The sequence below is a fragment of the Rattus rattus genome, chromosome 14 (genome assembly GCF_011064425.1).
Source record: "Rattus rattus isolate New Zealand chromosome 14, Rrattus_CSIRO_v1, whole genome shotgun sequence".
NCBI lineage: Eukaryota > Metazoa > Chordata > Mammalia > Rodentia > Muridae > Rattus > Rattus rattus.
In genome coordinates, this window is record NC_046167.1 from 79,784,682 (window position 1) to 79,809,429 (window position 24,748).

A 24,748-nucleotide genomic window follows, 5' to 3' on the forward strand; every position below is an offset into this window, starting at 1 on the left:
TTACAGAAGGGAGAAACTGCTCAGGGACAGGAAATGGGACCAAAGCAAGACTGAAACTCAGGACCTCTGGAAGAGCAGTTGGTGCTCTTAACTGCTGAGCCATCTCTCCAGCCCCCAACCTGCAGCTTTCCTTAATCAGTGTCCATTCCAGGATCCACTACAACTTAGCTTTGCTGTCACCAGTCTAGCTACTGGCCCCTCAGGGATCCCTTGCAGGGAGTCTGATGGTGCTATACATTGGCTGGCCTCAGTGGCGTTCTAAAACCTTGACACAAGCCTTCATGACTCCCTTAGTCCTTCCTGTGTGTGTCAGGCCCATTCGACCAGTGTCTCCTGGGTGATGCTGCTAAGTCCTGCTGCTGCTCACGGTGTAGCCTGGCTCCTTTGTGTTTGCCTCTGGGACTGACCATGATGAAACCTTTCCCAGGCACTTGTTTTCAGCAGGGATCCCCTTGAGCAGCAGTCTCAGTGTAGGCTCTCTTCTTCCAAATAAATTTCCATTCTCAGAAGACAGGAGCCTCTCTTAGGTAGAGTTGTGGCATCAAGGCACTTTCCTCTTGCCCTAGTGCCAAGCACTGTTGCTGATGGTACAGCCCCCTCGCCTACAGCTTTCACTCATGTCTTTCCCTGCCAAGCGGTTTAGTTTTCCAACAAGGGTGTGCTCTGCTCGTTGCTTTCTCTCTCACTGTAGATCTGGATGAGAGTAAGGAGGGGGAACTGTGCCATAGCCTGAATGCGATCCTGCTTTGACGTTTTCTTCACTAAACCTATTAGTCCATTGCTTTGAATTCAGCCCCACTCAAGTCCCCACGGACAGAATGCAGCCTGCATTTTTGTCAGCTTGTAACAGTTCCCATTAGAGCCTTTGTTTCCCTGTGAAACCTCATAAGCAGGGTCTCCACTTGTCTGGGTCCACATTTCTTCAGTCTTCTGGTCTACAAAACTGCTGCCCGATGGCCCATTAAGCTCTAAGTTCAGCCTTCTAGGGTTTTCTACCTTAGTTTTCCAAGCTCTTCCTCAATCCCCTGGCAAACTAGGTCATGGGATGAGGTCTAGCGCAGTAATTGGTACTAAGATGTTCATCCCATTTCTTAGTACCAGTTACTTCTGTTAGGTAGTCTTCTTGTTGCTGGAACAAAATACCTGCCAGAGCAGTCCAAAGAGAGAATGATTCATTTTGGCTCAAAGGTTTGAGGGTACAGCATAGCCATGTGGCAGGGGTAAGGCTACTGGTCAGTTGCACCTTAGTCAGGAAGAAGACAGATGAATGCTGATGTTCCAGGCGCTTCCTTGTTTCTATTTCCATGGAATGGTTCCCTTTGCACTTGGAATTAATTCTCATGGAGTCACAGTGATGGACACCTCTATTCTCCCTGTCTCAAAAAGAGTCTAGGTAAGATCAAGTGAAAAGGTAAGACAGTGTTGTCAAGCTGTCGCCAGACTTTACGCCGCTCTGGAGTACTCCCCGACGTTGCTGAGCTCCGCCTCCTTTCCTCCCCAGTGTGCTCTGGCCGCTGACCAAGTGGTTTTCACGCAGAAGGAGCTCGAGCTGGAGGAGCTCAGGAGGCAAATGCAGCTGATGGCGCAGGAGAGCAAAGGGCACGCTGTGTCTTTGAAAGAAGCACAGAAAGTGAATCGATTGCAGGTAAGGCCAGTGCACGCCACTCAGACCATGAGCTGGTGCTTTATAATGGCGCCCTGCAGATGGACAGCTCCGGACACTGGCAGCCCAATTCCTGTGATGTGTGTTTGCATTTTCTGTCTGTGAAACAGAAATCAAACAGACCTCAAAGATGGCTTCCCCTTAAGGTTTAGGGTTTAAACAACAGACAAAATATCTAGGGACTTGATTTACAAATCGTGCATTTTGTTATCTTCAGACTTTTCCATTCATTTTTGTCAAGGTGCAAGGCAGTGTGGTATTTAGAACTGAAGGCAGGTAGAGCGGTGAACGCCTCACCCAAACCCCAAGACAATTGGAAGATAGTCACAGAATTTAAACTTCTTTTGGGGTTTTTAAGATTCAAGACAGGGTTTCTCTGTGTAGCCCTGGCTGTTCTGGAATTAGCTCTGTAGTCCAGGCTGGCCTTGAACTCCGAGATCTGCCTGCCTCTGCTGGTATTAAAGGTGTGCACTATCCTGCACCTTCCACTCCCTCTGGAAACATTTAAACTTTTATAATTTACTACAGATTATCCTCTTATACTACACAAGTGATTTGCTCTCCTATTTTAGTTAAGTCTTTCCAATTTTCTATGTTAGAGTTCCTATGAGTAACCCAGATATGCCTACATTCTAATTTTGTTTTGCCTAAGGCCAAGTATGGTGGTGCACACCTTCAATCCCAGCACTCAGGAGTCCTGGTGATCCCTATGAATCAGAGGCAAGCCTGGTCTACAAAGGGAATTCCAGGACAGCCTGGTCTACATAGGGAGTTCTAGACCAGCTAGGGGTACACAGTGAGACCCTGTCTCAAAAACAAAACAAAATAATTTGTTCGGACTGGTGTCCTAATGTACTTGCCCTGCTTTTTTAAGTTGGTTTTTATATAGAAGAGACAGAGGTCCAGTTCCTTTCTTTTCTATGTGAATATCCAATTTCCTGAGCACAGTTTACTGAAAATGCTGCTCTTTCCAGTCTGTATTTTTGCTGTCTGTCTTAGGTGGATTTTCTATTGCTGCAGCAAAAACCTCCTGACCAAAAGCAAATTGAGGAAGAAAGGGACTCTTTGACTTAACACTTGTATATAGCCATTTAGGATGGGTGCGAGGACAGGGACTCACTCAGGGCAGATGCCTGGAGGCAGGAGCTGATGCAGAGGCCATGGAAGGCTGCTGCTTACTGGCTTGCTCCCCATGGCTGCTCACCTTGCTTATAGAACCTAGGACCACCTACCCAGGGATAGCACTGCCCACTGTGGGCTGAAGCCTCCGTCATCAGTCACTAATTAGAAAGAACCTATATGCTTGGCTTCGGCCTGTCTCTTATGGAGGCATTTTCTTAGTTGAGGTCCCCTCCTCTCAGATGGCTCTAGCTTGTGTCCAGTTGACGTAGATTAGGCAGGCAGCACACTGACTGTAGGTACTGTGTTCCAGCGTCCTCTGTAACTCACCCTACAGCGTAAGTAAACACAGGTTCTGTGTCTTCATACAGTGCAGCACGCTGTTGGTTTGGAATCAGGTATTTCAAGTCTCTCTCTCTGCCCCAGTGCCCAGACTTCCTTTGCTTTTTCAGCTTTCATAGTCGCAAACAGATTTTGGTCGTGTCTCTTGTGCCTTTGTAAAGAATATCACTGCTATTGGGATGGAACTACATTGAATGTAAACAGTGCTTCGGGTGCTGTGGGGTATTAAGTATTTTCTTCTAGTACATGAGCATGGAAGGCCATTTCCTGGGGTTCCCACTGGATTCTACCATTTCCTCGGGGTCCCACTGGATTCTTACCATTTCCTCGGGGTCCCACTGGATTCTACCATTTTCATGCTAGGGTTATTTAGTCACTATTGGTGATATTTACAATTTTTGTACTTACTGTGAGATTATTTTCTTGACCTTTCTCAGGAATTTTGTTATTGTTATTTAAAAGTTCTACTAGTTTTATAAGTTGATTTTTGACAAGTTTTTTTGGTAGAGTGTTTAGCTGTTTGTTAAAAAAAACCATCATAGGCCTGAGCCATGGCTCCTGAGTTAGGAGCGCTAACTGCTCTTGCAGAAGTCCTGGGTCTGCTTCCCAGCACTCGACAGGCAGCTCTCCTGTAACTCCAGTTCCAGGGGAGCGGATCCCCTCAAGCCCCCACAGGCACTGCTGTACCTAACTCATGCGGGCAAACATACACACATAAGTCTTTAAAAGATAAACAGGAATAATGTGATTCCATCTTTTCCCTTTTTAAATTTTTAATTAATTTTTCACAATTATTTATATAGACTGTATCATGATCATGTTCAATGGCCATTACCCTCTTACCCCTTCCCACTCTTCCTGACACCTTCTCAGCTAACCTGCTTCCTGCTCCCACCGCTCCCGTGTGTGTGTGTGTGTGTGTGTGTGTGTGTGTGTGTGTGTGTGCACGCATGCGCGTGCATGCACTCACGCACAGCTGCTCTACACTGTGGTCTAGTGGGATGCAGGACCCAGGATACAGTATGTCATAGTGCTCCTTCCTGTTCTCTGCCTCTCGTTATCTTCCACTCTCTCTCTCGAGAGTTGCTCCCTGAGCCTTGGAGATGTCATTTAGGGCTGAGAACTCAGCAGTCACTAGCCCTCAGCGCTTTGACAGTTTCGAATCTGCATTGATTGTCACCCTCTGCAGAAAGGAGCTAATGTCTACAAGGCAGTTTGTCCATTTACAAAACGTCAGCAGTACATTCTCTCCAAAAGCCGTTGGCGGCCTCAGCCATAGCTGCTGATCAAGTTTACTATGCTGAGTACTAGTTCCTTCCTGTGGAGCAGGCCTCACATTCAATCGTAAAGCAAATGGTTACCACAAAACATACTCGCCTGGAATGTCAGATTGTAGCACAGAGGGTTCCGAGCCAGGAAAGATGATGATGGCTTTTCTCCCATAGCCGCACACACAGCACCTGTGGCACTGTGAGAGCTAGGCCTGACGGTGAAGCAGGGTTTCTCTGGGTTCTGCAAAATGTGGTGCCTTCAGCATTAGCTTCCTACCTCAATGTGATGAGTACCAAGAGCAGTAGCAGTGAGGTGTAGCTGGGTAACAGCTCACAGGGGGAGAATCCAGGATGTGCATAGTGATATTTACTTACAAATCTGTGGTTGCTGGGGGCAGCACCATCAACTCTACTGGGCACCTCCTCCAGTCAAGCTTTTAAAATGATGTTTTTTATTTAGTTTTAGTAGTTTGTATGTTTCCGTACATTCTTAGTATGGCTGACTCTTTCTCCAGCCTCCCCTTTCCCGCCCTGCCTTCGTCACTCATAGTCTTTCAACCTCCAGTCTCCCGTCCTCCACTCTTCCCTCCCCGTGAAGAGCTCGCCTCTTCCCCCTGCAATGGATCATCGCTTGCTACTCGGCCTGTGTCAGGAACATAGACGCCTGAAGGGTTTGAAGTTAGGCCCCACGTATAAGAATGTCTGGAATCGTCTTCCTGGGCCTGGCTTACCTCACTCAGAATTACCTGATCCAGTTGCATCCGTTTCCTGAAAAGTTGGCTTTTCCTTTCAGCTAGCTGTGCATGCACGTCCCCTCTCCATAGTCAGCGGATGGACATGGGGTGATTGTTCCCTCATGTCGAGGACAGAGCAGCACTGAGCATGGATGTGTAGGTATCTCTCGCATGCTACAGAGTCCCCTTGGTGGACAGACATCCAGGAGCAGTAGCTGGCTGTATGGTGGCTGTACTGCGACTTCCTGGCACACTCGCACGCACGCACCCACCCCATGCTCTCAACAGGGGGAGCTGCCCTCTCCCCACATTCCTGCCTCCTTTGACTTTCTTTCACACTTGCTTGTTTACACCCCGCCCATGTGGGTATGTGTGTACATGTGCCGCTGTGCATGTCTGGACTTGGTTCTCTCGGTATACCGTGTGGCCTGGGGATAACTTGAGTCTTTAGGTTTGGCAGCAGACAATGTAAGCGTGTTAAAGCTCCGGCCATCTGGTAGCCGATCTGACTAGGGCAAGATGGCGGCTCAAAGCATCACTTTCTGATGATGACAAGTGAGGTTAAACACTTTTCTTTTTCCCTTTTTTCTTTCTTTTTTTTTTTTTCTTTTTGGTTTGTTTTTGTTTTGAGAAAGTTTCTCTGTACAGCCCTGGCTATCCTGGAATTCTCCTTGTAGACCAGGCTGACCTCGAACAGAGATCTGCCTGCCTTTGCCTTCCCAGTGCTGGGATTAAAGGCTTGCAGCACCACCTCTAGCTGATGTTAAATATTGTTTAAATTTTGATTACCATTTGCATTTCTTCTTTTGAAAACTCTGTTTAGATCCATGGCCCTGTTTTTAAAGTCATGTTTAACATTAGCTTCTTTGTTTATTCTGGATACTAGTTTTCTGTCGGATATGTAGCTGGCAAGGATTTTCCCTTTCTGTAGGCTGCCTTTCCGCCTGGGTGAGTTTCCTTAGCTCTACGGAAAGTGTTTTAATTTCAGGAGAACCGTTTGCTGATTGGAGTCTAGAGCATCCTTACCTGTCTGTATCTTGAAGCGCAGTTCCTACCGTTTTTTGTATTATTAAGGTCTTTGGTTCATTTGCAGTTGATCTTTGTGGAGGGTGAGCGATAAGGATCTGGTTTCCTTCTACTGTGCAAACCCACTTTCCCCACGTCATCTGTTGAAGGCACTGGTTCTCAACAGTGTCCTGCTGCTGCTGCTGCTGCTGCTGCTGCTGCTGCTGCTGCTGCAATTGTTGTTGTTAACATTTTTGTCAAAAGTCAGGTGGATCAGTGACCATGATAGACTTGGGAGGCAGAGACAGGTGAGTTTGAGGCCAGCCTAATCTACATAGTGAGTTACAGGCTAGCCAGGGATACACACAGAGAAACTGAGTCTCAAAAGAAAAGATCAGGTGGACGAAGTTATGTAGATCTAGGTCCCTGCTCTGTCCCCAGCCTGGCATGTGGCTTCGTGCTGGTGCTGCACTGCTCTTGTTACTAGGCCTCTGGGTTGGAACTGTGAGGTCATGCGTGATGATACTTAACCATGGACAAGTCTTTTTGTCAGAGTTTCTTTGAGTTCTGTAAGGATTTTCAGACTTTTTCTGTTTCTGTGAATGATGTCACTGGAGTTTTGATTGGGCTCGCATTGAAGCTGTAGACTGGTTTTGGTAAGACAGACATTTTCACATGTTAATCATCCCAGCCTGATGGCATACATTGTCTGTCTGTCTGCTAGTGCTTCCCTCAGTTTGATTCTTCGGGTTTGTCTTCCATACCCTGCAGTAGGTTTATTCCAGGGTACTTTATTTTGGCTTCAGGCTATTGTGAGCAGGAGAATTTCTCTGTTCTTCTTAGTATGCCTGTCATAGGTTACAGGAAAGCTAATGGTTCTTATAAGAGTTGTCACTCACTTTGCCATGAGCATCAGCTCTGGGCTTTCTTGTGAGCCCTTGGCTGTGCCAACGGGGATGCTGACTTCCTCCTTTCCCACTGCTGCTGTTCTGTTTGTTTGAGACCAGTCTCGGGGTCTCCCACTGTGGCCCTGGCAGGCCTGGCCCTCGGATTGTAGGACAGAGTAGCCCTGCACTCACAGAGATCTGCCTCCCCTCTCCGGGCCCTTTCCTGTCTGTCTACCTTTCCTTTGCTCTTCTTGTCTTAGTGCCCGGTCGAAGACTTTACATACCGGATGAGAGTGTGGAGGCTGGAGCTGTGTGTCTTGTTTAGGTTTTAGTTGAAATGCTTGGAGTTTTCTCCACGTACCTCCATGTTCGCTGCGTGTTGTCTCATGCAGCCTTTGCTGTACTTTATGGTCCCCTTGTCCCCAATCTCTCCAGGGCTCTTATCATGAAAGGATGTTGGATTTTGTCAGGTCCACCCTGTACTTATTGAGGTGATCATGTGATTTCTGACCTTGAATTTATGTTAGAAATTATACTTACTGCTTTAACGTGGCTGAACCAACCCTGCATTGCTGAAACGAAAGCAGCTTGATCAAGGAGAACATTCCTTTTCTGTGTTCTTGAATTGTTTGCAAATATTTTTATTGAGTGTTTTTGCATCTAATTCATCAAATTATAACTAATTGGTTATAATTTTCATTTTATAGAAGTTTCATTTTTATCTAATTATGTGGGGAGGTTATCTGCCTGCCTCTGCTGCAATTAAAGGTGCAGCCTACCACGCCTGGAAAGAAAAAGCATCTTGTGACCGATGAAGACAGTTTATTCTTCCATTCATTTACATTATGCACCTCATTCTCCAATAACGTATTTTTTGTTAAGTATTGGAAATATTTTGTTTTATTATTTTTTGTTTGGATGGTTTTTTGCCAGGGGGCAAGCCCTGGTGAAGGAGGCAGTAGGGGGCAGGGGGAGCATTGGCGGAGGGCAAGACTTTGTCTTACAAGACATTTAGGGTTGCTGTATAATAAAGTTTATTTATCTAAGTCTGAGTTACCTTGCTGCTGTAGCTGACCTGCCTTCTGTGATCCTCTGAATCCAGAAACTGCAGTCTCTGGCACTTAGCACCTCTTCCTAAAACAGCAAAGGAGTGAGTACACAGCCTTTGTACAATCTCAGCAGGAACTGCTCCACTCTAACTTTCGGCCTGCTAGTCTGAAGGCAGCAAGAAGAAAAAAGGACGCTTAGAAGAGCGGTTATAGCATTTAGTACTAGATTGTAAAAAGTTTCCCATGAAAGCTATCTAAGGGGGAAAGCAGAAAGATCCTAAGTGAGGAAAGGTAAAAATTCTTCTAAGTAGGGAAAAGGAAAAAGTTTCTACTCTAAGCCTGGAAAGGCAAATATTCTCCTAAGGGAAAAAGTTCCCTCTCTCTCCCTCTCATCTTTGTCCTCAGCACTTATGCATCTTTCAGAATACACGACCACATGTTAAAGAGTTCATTACAAGTTCGCACATAAAATGAAATCATAAATTGAAATAGAAGTTTACAACAGAGAATGTTTGCATGCATATCCATCAGGAGTAATTATCTGGCTAAACATCCATCACCTGTCATAGCTCTACAGGTTCACAGGAGGTTTAAAACTGTAACTAAGTTATTGGTGGAATTTTGTAGAGATAAACCCAGTCAGTATTTTATCCTCTGTCCCAGCATCTATAAAAATCATGAGTTCCCTTTTTATCACCTTTGGGTAATTGTTTTACCATCACTGGAATGTGCTGTGAGTAGGAGAAAGTCTGGTTACCATCGAAGAGCGATTAACATGCACTTGGGAGCCTGACTGGAGGCTGCAGAGTCCTCACTGCGGCTTTGACTATCAGAAAGGGGCTTAACAGCGCCCCACGATAAAGGAGCTTAATAATCACGTATCATTTTAGGAATTCTTATAGCATCATAATAAGACTTAGGAAGTCATCTACTTGTCTACATAGTATCACTACAAGAAAGGACATCTTCGTAGATCTGCAGAGATCTGCTCCAAAGGGGTGTGCTATTACTTAATGGTTGTTATATGTGTTTAATAATAACAGGAAAAGCATTTCAATAGCAGGAATCTTTCCTAAAATGAATTCCCTTACAGCCTTGCTTCATAAGGGCAAACCTGTCGCAGACTCTATAGTAATCTGAAGCAGGCCATCTCAGGGAGATTATGGCCCCTGACAGTTTTTGTTCTTTGAGACAAGACCTTAGTGTGTAGTCCTGGATGCTCTAGAATGTACTGTGTAGACCAGGCTAGTTTGGAACTCAGAGATCTACTAGCCTGAGTACTGTACTTACAGAAGTGACCCACCATACTTTGCCAGATTTGTTCTTAAGTAGTTTTAAAAATGTAACTGTCAACTCAACCTTACAAAATTTTACCTTTCTTATTATTTGTTGATATGTGGAACTAAGTTGATTTTCATATCTCTCTCTCTCTCTCTCTCTCTCTCTCTCTCTCTCTCTCTGTGTGTGTGTGTGTGTGTGTGTGTGTGTGTGTAGTACTGGGGAACTGAACCTGAGGCCTCCATACATGCTAGATAAATATTCTACAACTGAGCTGTATTTCTCAGTCCTCTTCTTATTCTGTTAAGGTATGTCTTGTGTGTAGTGCTTTGTCTGCCTGGAGCGGTGTCACCTGTTACAGTTACAGGTAGTTCTGAGAGGCCATGTGGGCTCTAGGCTGGAACTTGGGTCCTCTGTGCTGTTAACTGCTGAGCCATGTGTCTAGCCCCTTTCATTTTGAACCATGATTTAATAATGTTGCCACAGGTGATCTTGAACTAATTCATAGCCCGCAAAAAGCCCACCCTTAACATCTGCCTTCCTGTCTCCGTCCCCTACACCACCAGATCCAGCTGTACCCAGCCCTTTCATTGTTTGTTTGTTTGCTTTTGAGACAGAAACTCACTGTAGCCCTGACTAGCCTGAAACTTGCTTTGTAGACCAGGCTGGCCTCTTAACTCCAAGAGATCTCCTGTCTCTGCCTTTCAATTGTTGAGATTAAGGGTATGAGCCACCACACCAGCCCTAATATCTTGCATTATCAATAATATCTTGAGGCGACTTTAAGGTTGTATTTTATTATTCTGTATCAACACAATGAGAGGCTTGGCATTTCCCTGTTAAGTGCTGCAGTACATGTGAAGCTCGGAGGAATGGCACTTTTCTGACTGTCCATCTGTTCTGCTTTTGAGACCAGATCATACCAGGTGAGGCTCTGTTCAAACTTGTGACCCTTCTGCTTTCTCTTTTTGCAGCCACAGGCCTGCCTCACTGTGCCTAGCGGTCCTTTGTTGTGGTTGGCTGTTCTTGAGAGTGGCTCTCATGTAGCCAAGGCTGGCCTCACACTCTTCACAGGCCAGGGGACCTTGACCTTCTGTTTCTACCTCCCAAGTCCAAGTGTTGGGACCATAGGCATGAGCGACTCTGCCCAGTTTCTGTGACGCCGAGGATGAGTCTAGGGCGTCATGCCTGTAGGAAAGTTGGATCAGCTGAGCCCAGCCCCAGCCTGGCTAAGCTTCTGCTCATGAGCTTTGTCCTTTTGTTGTTTAAGGCAGGGTCTCACTGTACAGCTCTGGCTGACTTGCAATTTGCTATGTAGACCGGGCTGGCCTCAAACTCAGAGACCCAGCTACCTCTGCCTCCTGGGTGCTGGGACCATGACACACCGGTGCACCTTCTGTGCTTGTGCGACACACACTGAAGTTAGAGCTTTCTGAGCTGGCCGTGCTTCTAACTCAGTTGAGCCACAGGGCAGACACATCCTCTGTGTGGCTCATCTGCCTTCAGGATCCAAACCCCTCTCCTAGTGCCTCTCCTCCTCACGGCTCCTGTCTGTGCTCTGGGCTTCCTTTGTCACTTAAAGTTTCACTCTGCTCATCTCCCACTTTCTGTCTCCTTTGCTGTAGTCGCCTAAGTGTTGTAATACTTGAGCTTTCCAGCTTTGTCAGGTACATCGTGTGTTTCAGCAGAAAGTTCTGACTTGTGTAAACACAGCTAAGTAGCTAGAATCACAGTGTCAACTTACCAATCACAGCTAATGGGCTGTCGTTAATAATAATAATAATAATAATAATAATAATATTTGACTGTTTGTGCTTACTATTCAGTATGTTTCTGTGGGTTGGGGATAAAGCTCAGTGTGCACAGGCCCTGAGCCTCATGCCAGCACTGAAGAAGAACGTTCTTAGCTCCTAGAGCCTTGCTAGTTACTTATGGGCACAAAGGAGAAGGGATGAGGTTCCTTTTAGACAGTTGTGACTTGTGGACAGTTTAACTCAGTTCTTTTTTAGGAGTGTGTGTATGCTGAGGGTCTGTTTCTCAAACACCTCTCTTCTACACAGAATGAAAAGATAATAGAGCAGCAGCTCCTTGTGGACCAGCTGAGTGAGGAACTAGCAAAACGTAGCTCGTCGATGCCCACCTCCACCAAGGAAAGCTGTGGGGACGGACCTGACGCCAGGGCCCCAGAAAAGCGACCTCACACAGCTCCATTTGACAGTCACTGGGGACATTATGTTTATATCCCATCAAGACAGGATTTCAAGAAGGTGAGTCAGGCATTGGCCTGAGTCCTTTGAGATTTGAAAGTTATTACACCAGAGTGTTTGTAAGTCTTAGGAGTGTAGTGGTATTAGATTAATCCACTCTACGGTTCCCGGGGGTGTGCACGCGCTTCTCGCTGTCCCCCCAGTGTTCTGGATCCTTGAAAGACACGCACATGCACGTGCACATGCACACACACAGCCTTACATTTTATATACCTCCCTAACTCCATGTGGCTGACACACTCCCCTCTGATTCCCGAGTTAATACTAAATCTATATTTCATCCTTGCTGCCCTGGACCCTGCTGGCCAGCCCCCCTGGGGCCACTTTCCCTCTGGACCTACAAGTCGGTTGTGTCTCCCTCCTGCCCCTTCCCCGCATGGCTGAGTTTGATGGTGTCATGACCTTGTCCTGTTACTTCTCAGAGTGAACTGAGGTCAGGCAGTGGGGTTTGCTTATCTATTTGTCTAGTTTTCAGGGTGAAACTCTTGTGTGGTTTGGCATTCCAAGTGACAGTCAAGATGGCATAAGCGTCACATGAAATGTGGATTTAGCTTTTATCTGTGAATATATAGGTAGTAAAGCCATGCGTGATTTACCCTAAAATGTTTGTGCGTGTGTGCATGTTTGCCTATGTATGTCTCTGTGTATCATGTGCTTGCCTGGTACTGTGTGGGCCCGAGACAGCATCAAGGCCCCTAGAGCTGGAGCTCAGTCAGGAGCTGCAGTCACAGCAGTGCAGGTGACAGAAACCAAATGCAGGTCCTGTGCAAGAGCACATCTCTCCAGGCCAGTGCAGACTTTTGTGGGATAAACCAAAAAGAGTACTATGAAAAAGATCCATTTATCAGATTGAGTTTTGTTTCTACTTACTAATGTTATGAATGGATTGTTTGAGATCTCTATGGTAAGTTAGTCGGAGGATGAGAAGTCGGGGAGGCAGCAGGTTAGGGAGGGGCAGGCTCTGTGTCAGGCAGGTGTAGATGTGACTGAACCTGAGTGAGGGCAGGCTCCTTAGAGTAGGTGTGGGGACCCTGGTGGGATGTGCTGAGTCCAACAGCACTGCCCCACCGTATCCTCACTGTAAATCCAAATACCTGCTATGTCCCCGGCTCTCTCGGGTGACAGTGCCCAGCCCAGCGCTGCCCCACTCTGTCCTAACCGAATACTCACAACTCCTCTGTTAGGTCCCAAGCCTGGGTGCTTCAAGGTCAGTAGCTTTTCACGTTTCAATGCTTAGGTTTTCAATTTTAAACCATTGTAATCACAAGTTTTAGTTTTGCATTGGGAAGCTACTGACATTTTCTTTATGGTGGAATATGTAGTTAATTTCCATTGAATATTAGGGAGAAATATTAGGCCTTTGCAGTCTATGACCAAAAACTAAGTACTCAAAGGAGGCAAGCTCTGTTTTGCCTCTGGGCTCCGGGTTTAGTCCTCGATTGATTGGCTTCTTGTTTCCAGACCCTTGTGAGGCGAGCATCCTGGCCAAGGGAGCAGGGTCAGAAGAGCTTTATGGCCTCAGTGGCCCAAGACAGAAAGAAGGGAACTGTTTGGAAGGGCTGGGGGCCTATCCTTGTACCTCAGTTCTCAGCACTAGGAGGCCACTTAGAAACCTGTCCCCCTCATTGTGACAGCATGGGATGACCGGCCACAGGAACACAGAAATCAGATATCAGAGGATTGGGACGAAGCACACACTTGGGATGAGTATGTGAGGGTTCACCTCTCAGCTGATTGGATTTTTAAGTTTTCAGGGTTTTTTTGAAATTTTCACACATGCATGTAATAATATCCATCCCTGTCTCTCCCTCCCCAACTCCCCTCAGGACTCCTGTCACATCTCCTTCCCACTAGTTAGTGTTGCCCTGTGTGCACGGGCAGGAGTCAACCCCTGAGGTAGCCTCACACGTAAAGGACATAGCATCTCCCCCTCTCAGCATTCACTGTCAGTGGCTCCTCTGTGAGGAAACCACTGTGATGCCTGCACCCTGATCTACATGACAACTCTAATGGCTTCTGCAGTGACTCACCCCAACACCTGAGTGTCTTCTGAAGACTTCATTACTTTGTTTTTGAGAAGTCATCCTGTTATTTCCTTATTGAGAGGTGAGGAGCAAGAAAAACATTTGGAAATAGAGTCTAGAATAAAAGTATAAAAGCAGTTTCTACTCCACTGTTTCCAGAACCATTTTGGGTATTTAAAATACATCTCCAGTAGGAACATTATAATATTAAATATTCCTAGGTGGCCCATAGAATTTACTTATTCTATACTCTAATTAAAGTGTCATTTGGAGGATTAGTTTAGTAATGTCTGCCCTCCGCATGCGTCAAGGACGAGTGACCGTGCCTGACTTCCAGAGTTGGAATTTGGGAACGAAGGCTTTGCATCCGGCAGCAGCCCTGCGCTTCCCCACAGGCTTTGACAGTTGAGTTATGCGCAGTTTTGCTGGGGACCACAAGCCATTCCAGACAGGAGGGTGTTGATGCTTCTCTAGGCTTTATTTTGAAAACCGTCCTCCATCAACCTTCACTGAGAATACAAGAAGAAGAGCTGTACGATGTCAGGGAGAAGTGTATGTCTGTGGTGTGTACCACTGTGGAATTGTGTACCATTGTGGAACTGATTCTGACCTGCTGCAGGGGACATATGTTCAGTGATTGGTGACATAGAGTACTGACCTATTTCCCTCAAAATCACTGTGTGTCCTAAGAGTTGACATTAAAGAGTCGCCTCTTTTGTTGGGCGGGGATCCTTTGCAAGGTTTGCTCAAGTTCTCCTGTATACTCTCTGGATCAAGTATTCGCTGGCTTCCGAACTCGAAGTCAGATGCTGATGGGTCACCTAGAAGACCAAGATGAAGTTCTCCACTGCCAGTTCTCTGACAACAGTGATGATGAGGACTCAGAGGGCCAGGAGAAACCCAGAGTTAGGTATGTCGTAGGGGCCTCTCGGTAAGCATGGTCCTTGTAATTGGTGGTTTCTTCCTTGTAGTGTTTTCCCATTTAATACTCAGTGGGGAGTTTCTGCTAAATCTCCTGTCATCTTTATTTATTTAAAAAAGTGTTTAAACAGAAGTCTTTTTTTTTTTTAATTTTTAAAAATGTATTTGCTTGGGGGCTGGAGAGGTGGCTCAGTGGTTAAGAGGTCCTGAGTTCAATTCCCAGCAACCACATGGTGGCTCACAACCATCTGGGATCTGATGCCCTCCTCTAGTGTGTCTGAAGATAGCTACAGTGTACTCACATACATTAATAAATAAACAAATCTTTAAAAATTTTTTATTTCTTTTATTTGAATGTGTTTCACCCACAGTACGTCTTTACCTGCCTGGGGCCTGAGGAGGCTGGAAGAGGGCTTCAGAGTCTTGGGCCTGACGTTACAGTTGGTCGCTAGTGGCCATGTAGATGCTGGGCATTGAACCTGGGTTCTTTCTGAAAGAGCAACAAGTGCTCTTAACCACTGAGCCGCTAGACTTCGGCATCCAGAGAGGGTTTTTGTTTATTTTGCTTTGTTGTTGTTTGATTTTTGTATTCTGCCACAGTGGTTGCAAACCTTGGATCTGAGTTGGAGGTAATCCCTTGATTTTAAAGAGTATTAGTCAAATATGCTTGTTTTAAAACACTCTGTTACCTTTTAGAGGATCTAATTTGAGAATCTGGGAAATGCTAACAAGGAAGTTGCCTTTAATTCTAATGTTCTAAAAATGTTCTTTTTTAGATCTAGAAGTCACTCATGGGTCAAAAAGCCAGGCTCTGTTTGCTCTCTTGTTGAAATGAGTGACACTCAGGCTGAGTGTCAGAGGTCCTATCTGGGGAATGGAGGTAGGTGTCCCCTGTTAGCACGGGTGTATGGGTCAATTAGTGGCCATTTAAAAAGCACCCCATCCTCTCAAAGCCAGAAGTGGGCCGCAGAGCTTCCTGTGCTGCTGAAACATGGTTCACTCTCACATCCGCCTCTATTTTTTCCTACATATTCATTCATTGGTTTCTAAAACCTGGGTGGGTTTCTACACCTGCAGCCTCAGCACTTAGGCACCAAGGCAGTAAGAATTCAAAGTAGCCCTGGATTACTTAATTCAAAGTAGCCCTGGATTACTTAACGAGCTCCTGTCTCAAAAATGAAAACTAAAAGGGTTTCCCCCAGTCAGCTGTGTGGAGACAAACTCTGAGGGCAGAGGTGTGGATGCAGACTTGCCCTGCTTTGTGTTGCTGGTTACGCCCTGCCCAGCCTACGAGGCGTGTCTCCTGGTCAGCACGCCATTGTGCTTGAAGCCTAATTAGTGTCCTCTATGCTAGTAATGGTTTATTAAAAACAGTTATGTAATCAGTAGTAATCAAAGAGAAAGGAGCCATGAATGTGTGAAGCAGCAGCAGGGGACGAGGAAGGGGCTGAAGTGGGGGAAGGAGAGAGGGCAAGAGGGGAGGAAGAGGAAGGAGGATCATGTCATTTTATTTTAATTAAAGTTTGCAAAATGAAAAGACATTCTTAAAGTTCTTCTGTGGGTTTGTGCACATATGCACAGATACTGCAGAGGCCAGGAGTGTGATGTTACAGTCGTGAGCTGTGCAATGTGGTGGGCATTGGGAATCAAACTCGGGTCGCTGTGAGGGCCGCCAGTGTGCTCCTCACCACTGGGCCACTTCCCCAGCTAACCTTACCACACTTTGTCCTGTAAGTGGAATAATGCATAAAAGTAATATTATAGAGAACCGAACATCAAAAGTGTCAAATGATAAACATAACATGCTTACAATATCTACCAAAATTAGACTAAAAGCTAGTGATAATTTAGAATGCAGGAGTAGTAGAGTTAGGCGCTAGTCCAGTGTCCGTCCTTGAGTCATTTGTTACTGGTCTGCAGTCACAAAGGAAACTCGGGCCACAATGTGCATGAGCACCACACCAGTCCCTCTGTGCCAGCCCACTGCCGTGACTGCTCCCACCCTGACACCCTGTGCTGCAGCACAGTCTCGAGGGACAAGGTAGCAGCTTCCATATCTGCCTCACTTAGCTAAAGGGAACTAAAGCTGTTCTTCCAGTCGTATGGAATGATACATATATGCATAGCTTTATGTATAAAGATTACATTTTCAATTAAAAACCTAGACTAAAAACTTGCCAAGCTCAAAGCTTAGGTGTCAGTTGCTGCACGTGCTTCCTGTTTGGAAGCCCCTCCTGTTCTTCTGCTACCTCGGTGTGGGTACCAAGAACAGCCCACAGGCTTGTTTCAATGCGTGGTCTCCAGTTGGCAGACTGTGTGGGAAGAATTAGGAGGGGTGACCTGTTGGAGGAAGTGTGTCACTGGGGGTGACAGGCTTTAAGGGTTTAAAAAGCTCACAGCATTCGCACTGTGCTCTCTTGCCTTGTGGTTGTGGGTCAAGGTGTGAGCTCTCAGCGGTCCCTGCTGCCTTGCTCTGCCCTCAGGCCTCTAACCCTCTGAAGCTGTGAGGCAAACTCAGTGGTGTCTTGTGTAAATTGCAACAACCATGCTTCTCACACAACAGAAGAGTAACTGAGACACTCTAGGTTGGTCTTGTTCTGTCTTTAACGTTTCAAATTCTGCTCCCATTGAGTATTATACACTGAGATTTTTGTGTCTTTGATTTTAAAGATTTGAAGATGGAATCTCTCCAAGAGAGTCAAGAGTTAAATTTACAAAAATTAAGGACTTCAGAACTCATGCTTAATAAAGCTAAACAGAAAATGCGAGAACTCACAATTAACATCAGGATGAAGGAAGATCTGATCAAAGAGTTAATCAAAACAGGTAACAGTGTCGCACGGGTGTGAGGAAGGGCACGGAGACGCCCTGTGATGTGGTGGCCGTGCACTCCAGCTCCGTGGCTCACAGCTGTCCTGGGCAGCTCGGCTTGCTTCACAGAGCTGTGTGTCGGAGCCAGCATGTGCCAGAGTCTGAGGCCAGGACTCCTTTGAACTGTTCTGCTTGTGTGAGAACTTCATGGTACTTCGTGTGTACCTTAAAGGAACACGTTTCTTTTCCTTTTCCCTGTAGAGCAGGGGATTAAACGGGGTTTTAGCTGGGCCTCCCCTCTGTAATCACAGCACTTCAGAAGCTGAAAAGGAGGAATTCTGTAGGTTCAAAGCCAGTCTGAGCCAGGCAGTGACTTCCAGGACAGCCTGGGCTACAGAGTGACATTCCCTCTGCAATACAACCACAGTGACAGCAAAACCAAGGCAAAAGCAGGTTCAGTGTTTGTGTGTGCTGGCCACTAACTGCTGCCACATAAGCCAGGGACTGAGAGTGACCACCTGTAATTATCAATCAGTGTTGACTTAGTTCAGTTTTCCTTGGTTATTTTTCCTTATTGGGGATTGAACTCAGGGCTTGGAGCACACTACACATGAACTCCCAGTGAGCTCTCTCCTCAGCCTGAAAGTTTATTGTTAACATTAACCACTGGACTTTATCTGTAGACAGTTTTTATTTCTCTGAAAATTTAAAGATTTGTCCTTAAGAGTTATTTCTTTGATAAACCAAGTTTTTGTCAGGCTGGGGGTGGGTACCACGTCGTTCCCGCTGGTTAGCTCAGGCTCCTCGGTCCTCTCCTCCCCAGTAGTCTCAGTCGTGTATATTACTGTTACGTAGGTATGGCGTGCTAGAATGTGAAGACAGCTCACTCTGTGTTTGTTATATTTTTATTCTAAAAATTAAAAGACTTTACTGTCTGCTGCTTTGGCTCTGCTAAATTTAGCCACAGCTGGGATTGAGAAAACAACAAAGTAGTTCACGGAGCTGGGGACCGCTGAGCCACGCATCTTCAGGGCCTGAGTTCAAATCCCAGGGTCTGTATTATAGAGCGAGAACTGACAAAGCTTTTCTCAGGCCTGCACTTGGGACATTTGGGACACACACACACACACACACACACACACACACACACACACACACAAATAAATAAATAAATTTAAAAATATTTAATTACTTCAATGAAGTGAAGATCGCTTCTCAGCCTTTTGGCTAAGGTCAAGTGTAATGAAATGCAGGAAGAAGAGTTAGCTCTGTATTAAGGGATACTTATTTTTTAAATTATATTTATTTGTTGTGTGTATATACATGCATGCCACAGTATCGATGTAGCGTGTGTATATGCCACATGGAACTGGAGTTGTGAATGCTTGTCAGCCCCCATATGGGTACAGGGAAATGAGCTTAGCTTCTCTGAAGAGCAGTCAGTGCCCTTAACGATGAGCTGTCTTTCCAGCTTCCTCCTGTCTTAGCTGAAGCTCGATGCCAGGCAACCTCAGTTGCAACTTGAGAGGATATAACAACTCACTAGGCTGGAGAGACCTGCGTTTGGTTCCCAGCTCCCACACTGGGTGACTCACAACCCTGGATAACTCCAGCTCCACAGAATCCACAGCCTCTCTGGCCCCAGTGGACAGCACACACATGCACTGACATATACAGATATACACATACATAAAAATACATAAAAAATAGATCCTGGCTAAACAGTAGACACAAAAGATAAAGCCGTGAAGAGATCAGCTGGCACCAGACAGGAGCCATTTTTAAGAAGGCTGGGGGCCGAGGGCAAGCTGGGTTTGCTGGGGAGCCTGCAGGTCCATCTGCCTGTTCAACGGCAGAGCTCGGTTGTAGCCGCCCCTGCTTCAGTGTGGGATTGGAGTTTGTAATTCTTCTTCCGCTGTGTTTCGGTGAAGGTGACAATGCCAAGTCTGTGAGCAGACAGTATTCTCTGAAGGTAACAAAGCTGGAGCATGAGGCTGAGCAGGCAAAAGTGGAGCTCACGGAAACCCGAAAGCAGCTGCAGGAGCTGGAAGGCAAAGACCTTTCTGATGTTGCTCTGAAGGTAAAATTACAGAAGGAGTTCCGTAAAAAGATGGATGCTGCAAAGCTGAGAGTTCAGGTAACTTACCAAGTCCAATCCAGTAACCTCACAAAGCCACTTGGCTCGTGTTTGTTTGTTTAATGTTTAGAGTCTTAGTGTGCGTAGCCCTGGCTGTCCTGACCAGGATGGCCGTGCGTCAGAGTTCAAGTTTGCAGTTGTGACATTGCAGATGTGCTCCACCGTCCCTGGCCAAGCCATCCTTTCTTAATTCTGACTCCCATTGGGCTAGGACGAAGCCAGTGGCACAGGGCTTCCCTAGTATGTGCGAGACCCTGGTTCTGATCCCTGGCACCACAGGTCTCCCTCTGAGGATTCTTGTATTGAGAGAAATGGAATTGAGTTTTTAATCATCAGAACTGTATGGCATTTCCATTTACCTAGACTGTTCATTACTTAATGTATTTTATAGTCTGGATCGGGTCTTTCTTTATTCAATAAACATTTAATCTTGGCATAAAATCATACAAATAAGACATAAAGATAGCAAAATTTGCATCCTTTTCTGAAGGACAAAAGAGACTCAGTTAAGCAGTGCATATTCAACATCAGGGGTCAGTTGACACGCTGTAGACACGCTGTAGACACTGTGTCTCTGAAACCGTAATTGGTTGCTTACAAGGTTAGTCACGTTAGTCCTAACTAGGACTTAACAACCCAGGTGTGCTTTGGATTCAGCAATAACTAAACAGAGAGCCACAACTTATTTTCTAGGGTGGAGCGTGTGGTTTAATGAGAATGTTTGAGGCCCTAGGCTCAGTTCTGGGGGAAAACACAGACAGGCACATCCTATTCTTAAGAATATTCTATACAGAAAGATTTTGTGCAAGGAAACCATTTCCAGTGTTTTTGAAGACTCTAGAATGTGCTTGCAATTCTGTTTCATTTGTTTTGTATTTTTTGAGACAGAATCTTACTATGTAGCCAAGCCTGTCTTCCTCACCATCCTCCTGCCTCTGTATCTTGAGAGCTTAGATTAAAGGAGTATGCTACCATATCTACTGCCCATTCTATCTGTTGTTTCTATATTTATATTGTCCCCATTGTAGGTAGAGTTGAGCTATAATTGACCTATTCAGAGCTTTATTACTGTTTGCTTTTGTGTTTGGTGCTCTTTAAGGTGATACTAGAAACGTCAGGAGGAGGGGTTCTTTTCCTATGATCACCTCTGTGTCTCCCAGCAGTGATAAGTCCTGACATACCAGAGAGGTAGCAGCAGATATTTATCTTGTTGCAAATAAAAACAAAAATGGCACAGTTCCACTAAAAATAAAAAGTAATAAAGCTCTGAATAAGAAAACATATTTTGCTTTTCCTATTTTCTGCTCTAGATGCTTTTTTGCTACAAAGGAAAGGAGAAAAAAAGACACAACTGAACTTCAGGAAAAAAACCTGTCATTGAGCAGAGGGCTGAAACAAAGTGCACCCTTCTAGAAGTTCTCGTGCCTTTGATATCTGTCTTAGTTGGGATTTTACTTCTGTGAACAGACACCATGACCACAGCAACTCTAATAAGGACAACATTTAACTGGGGCTGGCTCACAGGGTCAGAGGTTCAGTCCATTATCATCAAGGTGTGAGCAGGGCAGCATCCAGGCAGGCCTGGTGCAGGAGGAGCTGAGGGTTCTACATCTTCATTTGAAGGCTGCGAGGAGAATACTGACTTCCAGGCAGCTAGGATGAGGGTCTTAAAGCTCATATCCAACTGCCACACCTACTTGAACAGGGCCACACCTTCTAATAGTGCCACTCCCTGGGCCAAGCATATATAAACCATCACAGTGTATATCTACACATCTGACGACTGAAAGTGGCAGAACAATCTTCCCTAGGGGAGATGCCCCAATTAGCTATCCAATACCAGGCAGTCACCTCTGAAGTCATATGTGTATATATGACTTCTTATGTATACAGATATATGTGTACCATTATACAGAATGAACAGGTTATAGTTACATATTTAGGAAGATGTGAGTGTGTGTGTGTGTGTGTGTGTATGCATATTTATGTAATAGCAATTACAGAAATGGAATGGAGACCATTAATTAGAGAGAGATCAAGTGGGAGTACAAAAGACAGATTGGAGGGGGGGAAAAGGAAGGGAGGAAATAATGTCATTTTAATTTAAGATGTGTGTGTGTGTGTGTGTGTGTGTGTGTGTGAAAATGTAAGGAGCTGGTATGGTGGTATACTCTTACAGTCCTAGCATACAAGGCAGCTGAGGATTATGAGTTCAAGCCCAACCTGGATTATTCTCTCTCTGAAATAAACAAGATGTCTTGCATGGAAATACTGCTACCTCAGTCTAATCAGATGCTTTGCAGTGCAGGCCCCAGTCTGACTAATGCCGGTCCAGCATTCCCTTTAAATAGCACCACTGTGAACTTTAATATTTGCATGAATATTTAAATTAAACCAAAATGTTTGTTAGTGATCTATTTCTAAAATTAAGATAATGATTACTTATGACCTGCATAATGTATTAATAACTTCCTTAATTCTTTTTGCTTGTTTATCAGAGTCTTGCTATGTAACCTTAGGCATCCTAGAACTCACTATGTAGATGAGGCTGTTCTTGAACCTGTGTTCATCCTCCTGGTTTTGCCTTATAAAGCTAGGGTAGTCACCACTCCCTATTCCCTTACCTCCTCACAGTGCCACAACACAAGTGTTAGATGTGTCATTTGTTTGCCTGGGAGTAATTTGCAACATACTGGTATTTAATACTGCTATAAGCACTTGGGAAATGTGAGTGTGCTTTTAGTGCTACTAACAGATCATTTTGAATGGGATGGACTTTAGGGGAAATGGCCTACTCTACTCAACTTCTTCAGAGGTTCAATGACTCAGGCTACAGTTGAACCAGAAAAACAGGATCCCGAACTAACAGTGGGATATTGTGCAGTTACCTCCAGGATCTGTAGAAAATAAAAGGGAGTGGATTCACATACATAAACATGTCTCCTTATATGATGAACATTTCATGAACTGTGTCATGGAACAGGACAGGTAGACTTGGAGCCTGGAATAGCATAATTTTATATATATATATATATATATATATATATATATATATATAAACTCAGTTTTGTGGTATTCTAGTTTATACATACATACATATATTATATATATACATATACACCCATTAATATTTCACTCTGTGTGTGTGTGTGTGTGTGTGTTTGAGATAGTGTCTCACTGTCTAGCGCCAGAATGTCCTGCCTCAGTCTTTTCAGTGTCAAGATTATAGTGTGAGCCACTGTGCCTGTGTGTGTGTGTGTGTGTGTGTGTGTGTGTGTGTGTGTGTGTGTGTGTATTACAGAAGACACTACAAGTGGATTGCAGATAGACAGTAACTGGAATACTTCATGCCACATATATTTTAAATTAAATTCTTTATAAAAAAAGCAAAAGTGATTGAGTTTCCTTACATTTGGTTGTGAGCCTAGCCTTTAACGGCTGAGCCATCTCTCCAGCCCTCTGATTGAGTTTCCTGATTAACATAAGTTTCATCAATTTTTGTTTATATATCTGATGAACATGCAATGTTTTCAATTACAAAATTAGAAATGAGAGATCCTGTCTTAAAAATTTTTAAAGAACTGTAGAAAAGTAGACGTGTTAGTGAACCTGTCAAAAAAGAATGTAAATGAAAAAATGGCTGCCCTTACTGCTGAATGAAAATCTTGTGCCATTAGGAAATGAGAGGGGTGGGGATTTAGCTCAGTGGCAGAGCGCTTGCCAGCAAGCGCAAGGCCCTGGGTTCAGTCCTCGGGCTCTGGAAAAAAAAAAAAAGGAAATGAGAAAACTCTTCTTTCTTATCCTGGAATATTCTATGTGGTCTCAGGTCTTACAAAAGAAGCAGCAAGATAGTAAGAAGTTGGCGTCACTGTCCATCCAAAATGAGAAGCGGGCCAGTGAGCTGGAGCAGAACGTGGATCACCTGAAATACCAGAAAGTGCAGCTGCAGAGAAGGCTTCGGGAAGAGAGCGAGAAAAAGAAGCAGCTGGATGCAGAAGTTAAGAGAGATCAACAAAAACTCAAAGTAATCTTGTCCATAGTTCCTGCTAAGCATTGTGGGAAACCTTCGGGCCTCCGTTCGGCTGGTGTGGGCCCTGTCTCTTGCCTTGCCTGTTTCTCAGTCCTGTCCTTACTCACAGAAAGCTTTGCTTAGCCACACAGTAAAAGCTGTTTGCTCAATGCTGAGTGCTGTCGTGAAGGTTTGGCATCACAAATAAGTTACAGTGATAAAAACCCAGATCTTTAGTTATGAGTGTCAAAAACTTAAGCTTATAAAGGGAACCTGTAAACAGTGTCATCGGTAAAGGACTCTCATTTTTAGATGCTTTGGCACACATTGCTCCTCCTGCTGGATGGGAGGTCCCAATGCAGCAAGGCCCCTGTCTGCAGGCACACCCAGGGGGTCCACCGGGTGGATAATGGGAGGAACCATGTGTCAGCCTGGGTCTGGGGCAAGGCTGGCGTTGTGTCCACCCCAGCATCTCTCTATACTTGCCTGAGATGTGTGGGGAGAGCAGTAGCCTCTGTCTGTGTGTTCCTATCTAAGGTGCCTGCCTGCCTGCCTGCCATCATCACCCTCCGCTCCCTCCCAGGGGCTCCTTGGAAAAGGGTGACCCTAAGCACTTCCAGCTCTGCGTGCCAGGCCTTGATCTGTAGAACCGGCAAACAGAGCCCAAAGCTACAGCACAACTAGGAGCTCCCTAGGACTTCTAAGCTGTGACTGCTTTCTAGAGTTTTCTGGAGCCTTGGGAAGAAAGAGGAGGATACCATCTGTTCCTGCAACCCAGCCCCCTCCATTGTCAGCACCCCAGAGTAGATGGAGGTTAGCTCGGCTATCATCTGTTCTCAGACCCGTTAAAACACAACACAGAACCTAGTTATGGAGCTTGAAAAGCATTTGCCCATTCTTACATTTTTTTGCTATTATAAAAATTTTATTGGGATATAATTTCTTTACCATACAATGTATGGGTTTGATATCATTAAATTTTATTTTTTTATAATTTTCAAATTTTTGTTTTTGCATTTATTTTTCTCTGTGTGTAAGCATGGGTATGCATGGGCCAGGAAGTGCATGTGTGGAGGTCAGAGGACCGGGTGCAAGGTCTGCTCTGTCCTTCCTCACATGCATCTGAGCAGATTTGGTGACAAGCACCGTATTCACTGAGACAGCTTGTTAGTGTCGTCAGTCTTCATGAAGTGTGACAATGTATGTATAATATGACACTGTCAACCCTTAT

The 24,748-nt window shown here is 45.1% G+C and overlaps 1 protein-coding gene across 1 annotated transcript in view; it reads left to right on the forward strand.

Annotated features, from left to right (window-relative positions):
* The window catches only part of Kif27 (kinesin family member 27), a 73,656-nt gene that overhangs the window by 15,919 nt on the left and 32,989 nt on the right, over positions 1 to 24,748 (forward strand). Inside the window, exons 5-11 of the mRNA XM_032885006.1 lie at positions 1,502 to 1,645; positions 11,409 to 11,615; positions 14,380 to 14,549; positions 15,337 to 15,440; positions 17,231 to 17,386; positions 19,303 to 19,508; positions 23,335 to 23,532. Coding sequence (XP_032740897.1) covers positions 1,502 to 1,645; positions 11,409 to 11,615; positions 14,380 to 14,549; positions 15,337 to 15,440; positions 17,231 to 17,386; positions 19,303 to 19,508; positions 23,335 to 23,532 — 1,185 coding nt within the window. The remainder of the gene's footprint in view (positions 1 to 1,501; positions 1,646 to 11,408; positions 11,616 to 14,379; positions 14,550 to 15,336; positions 15,441 to 17,230; positions 17,387 to 19,302; positions 19,509 to 23,334; positions 23,533 to 24,748) is intronic.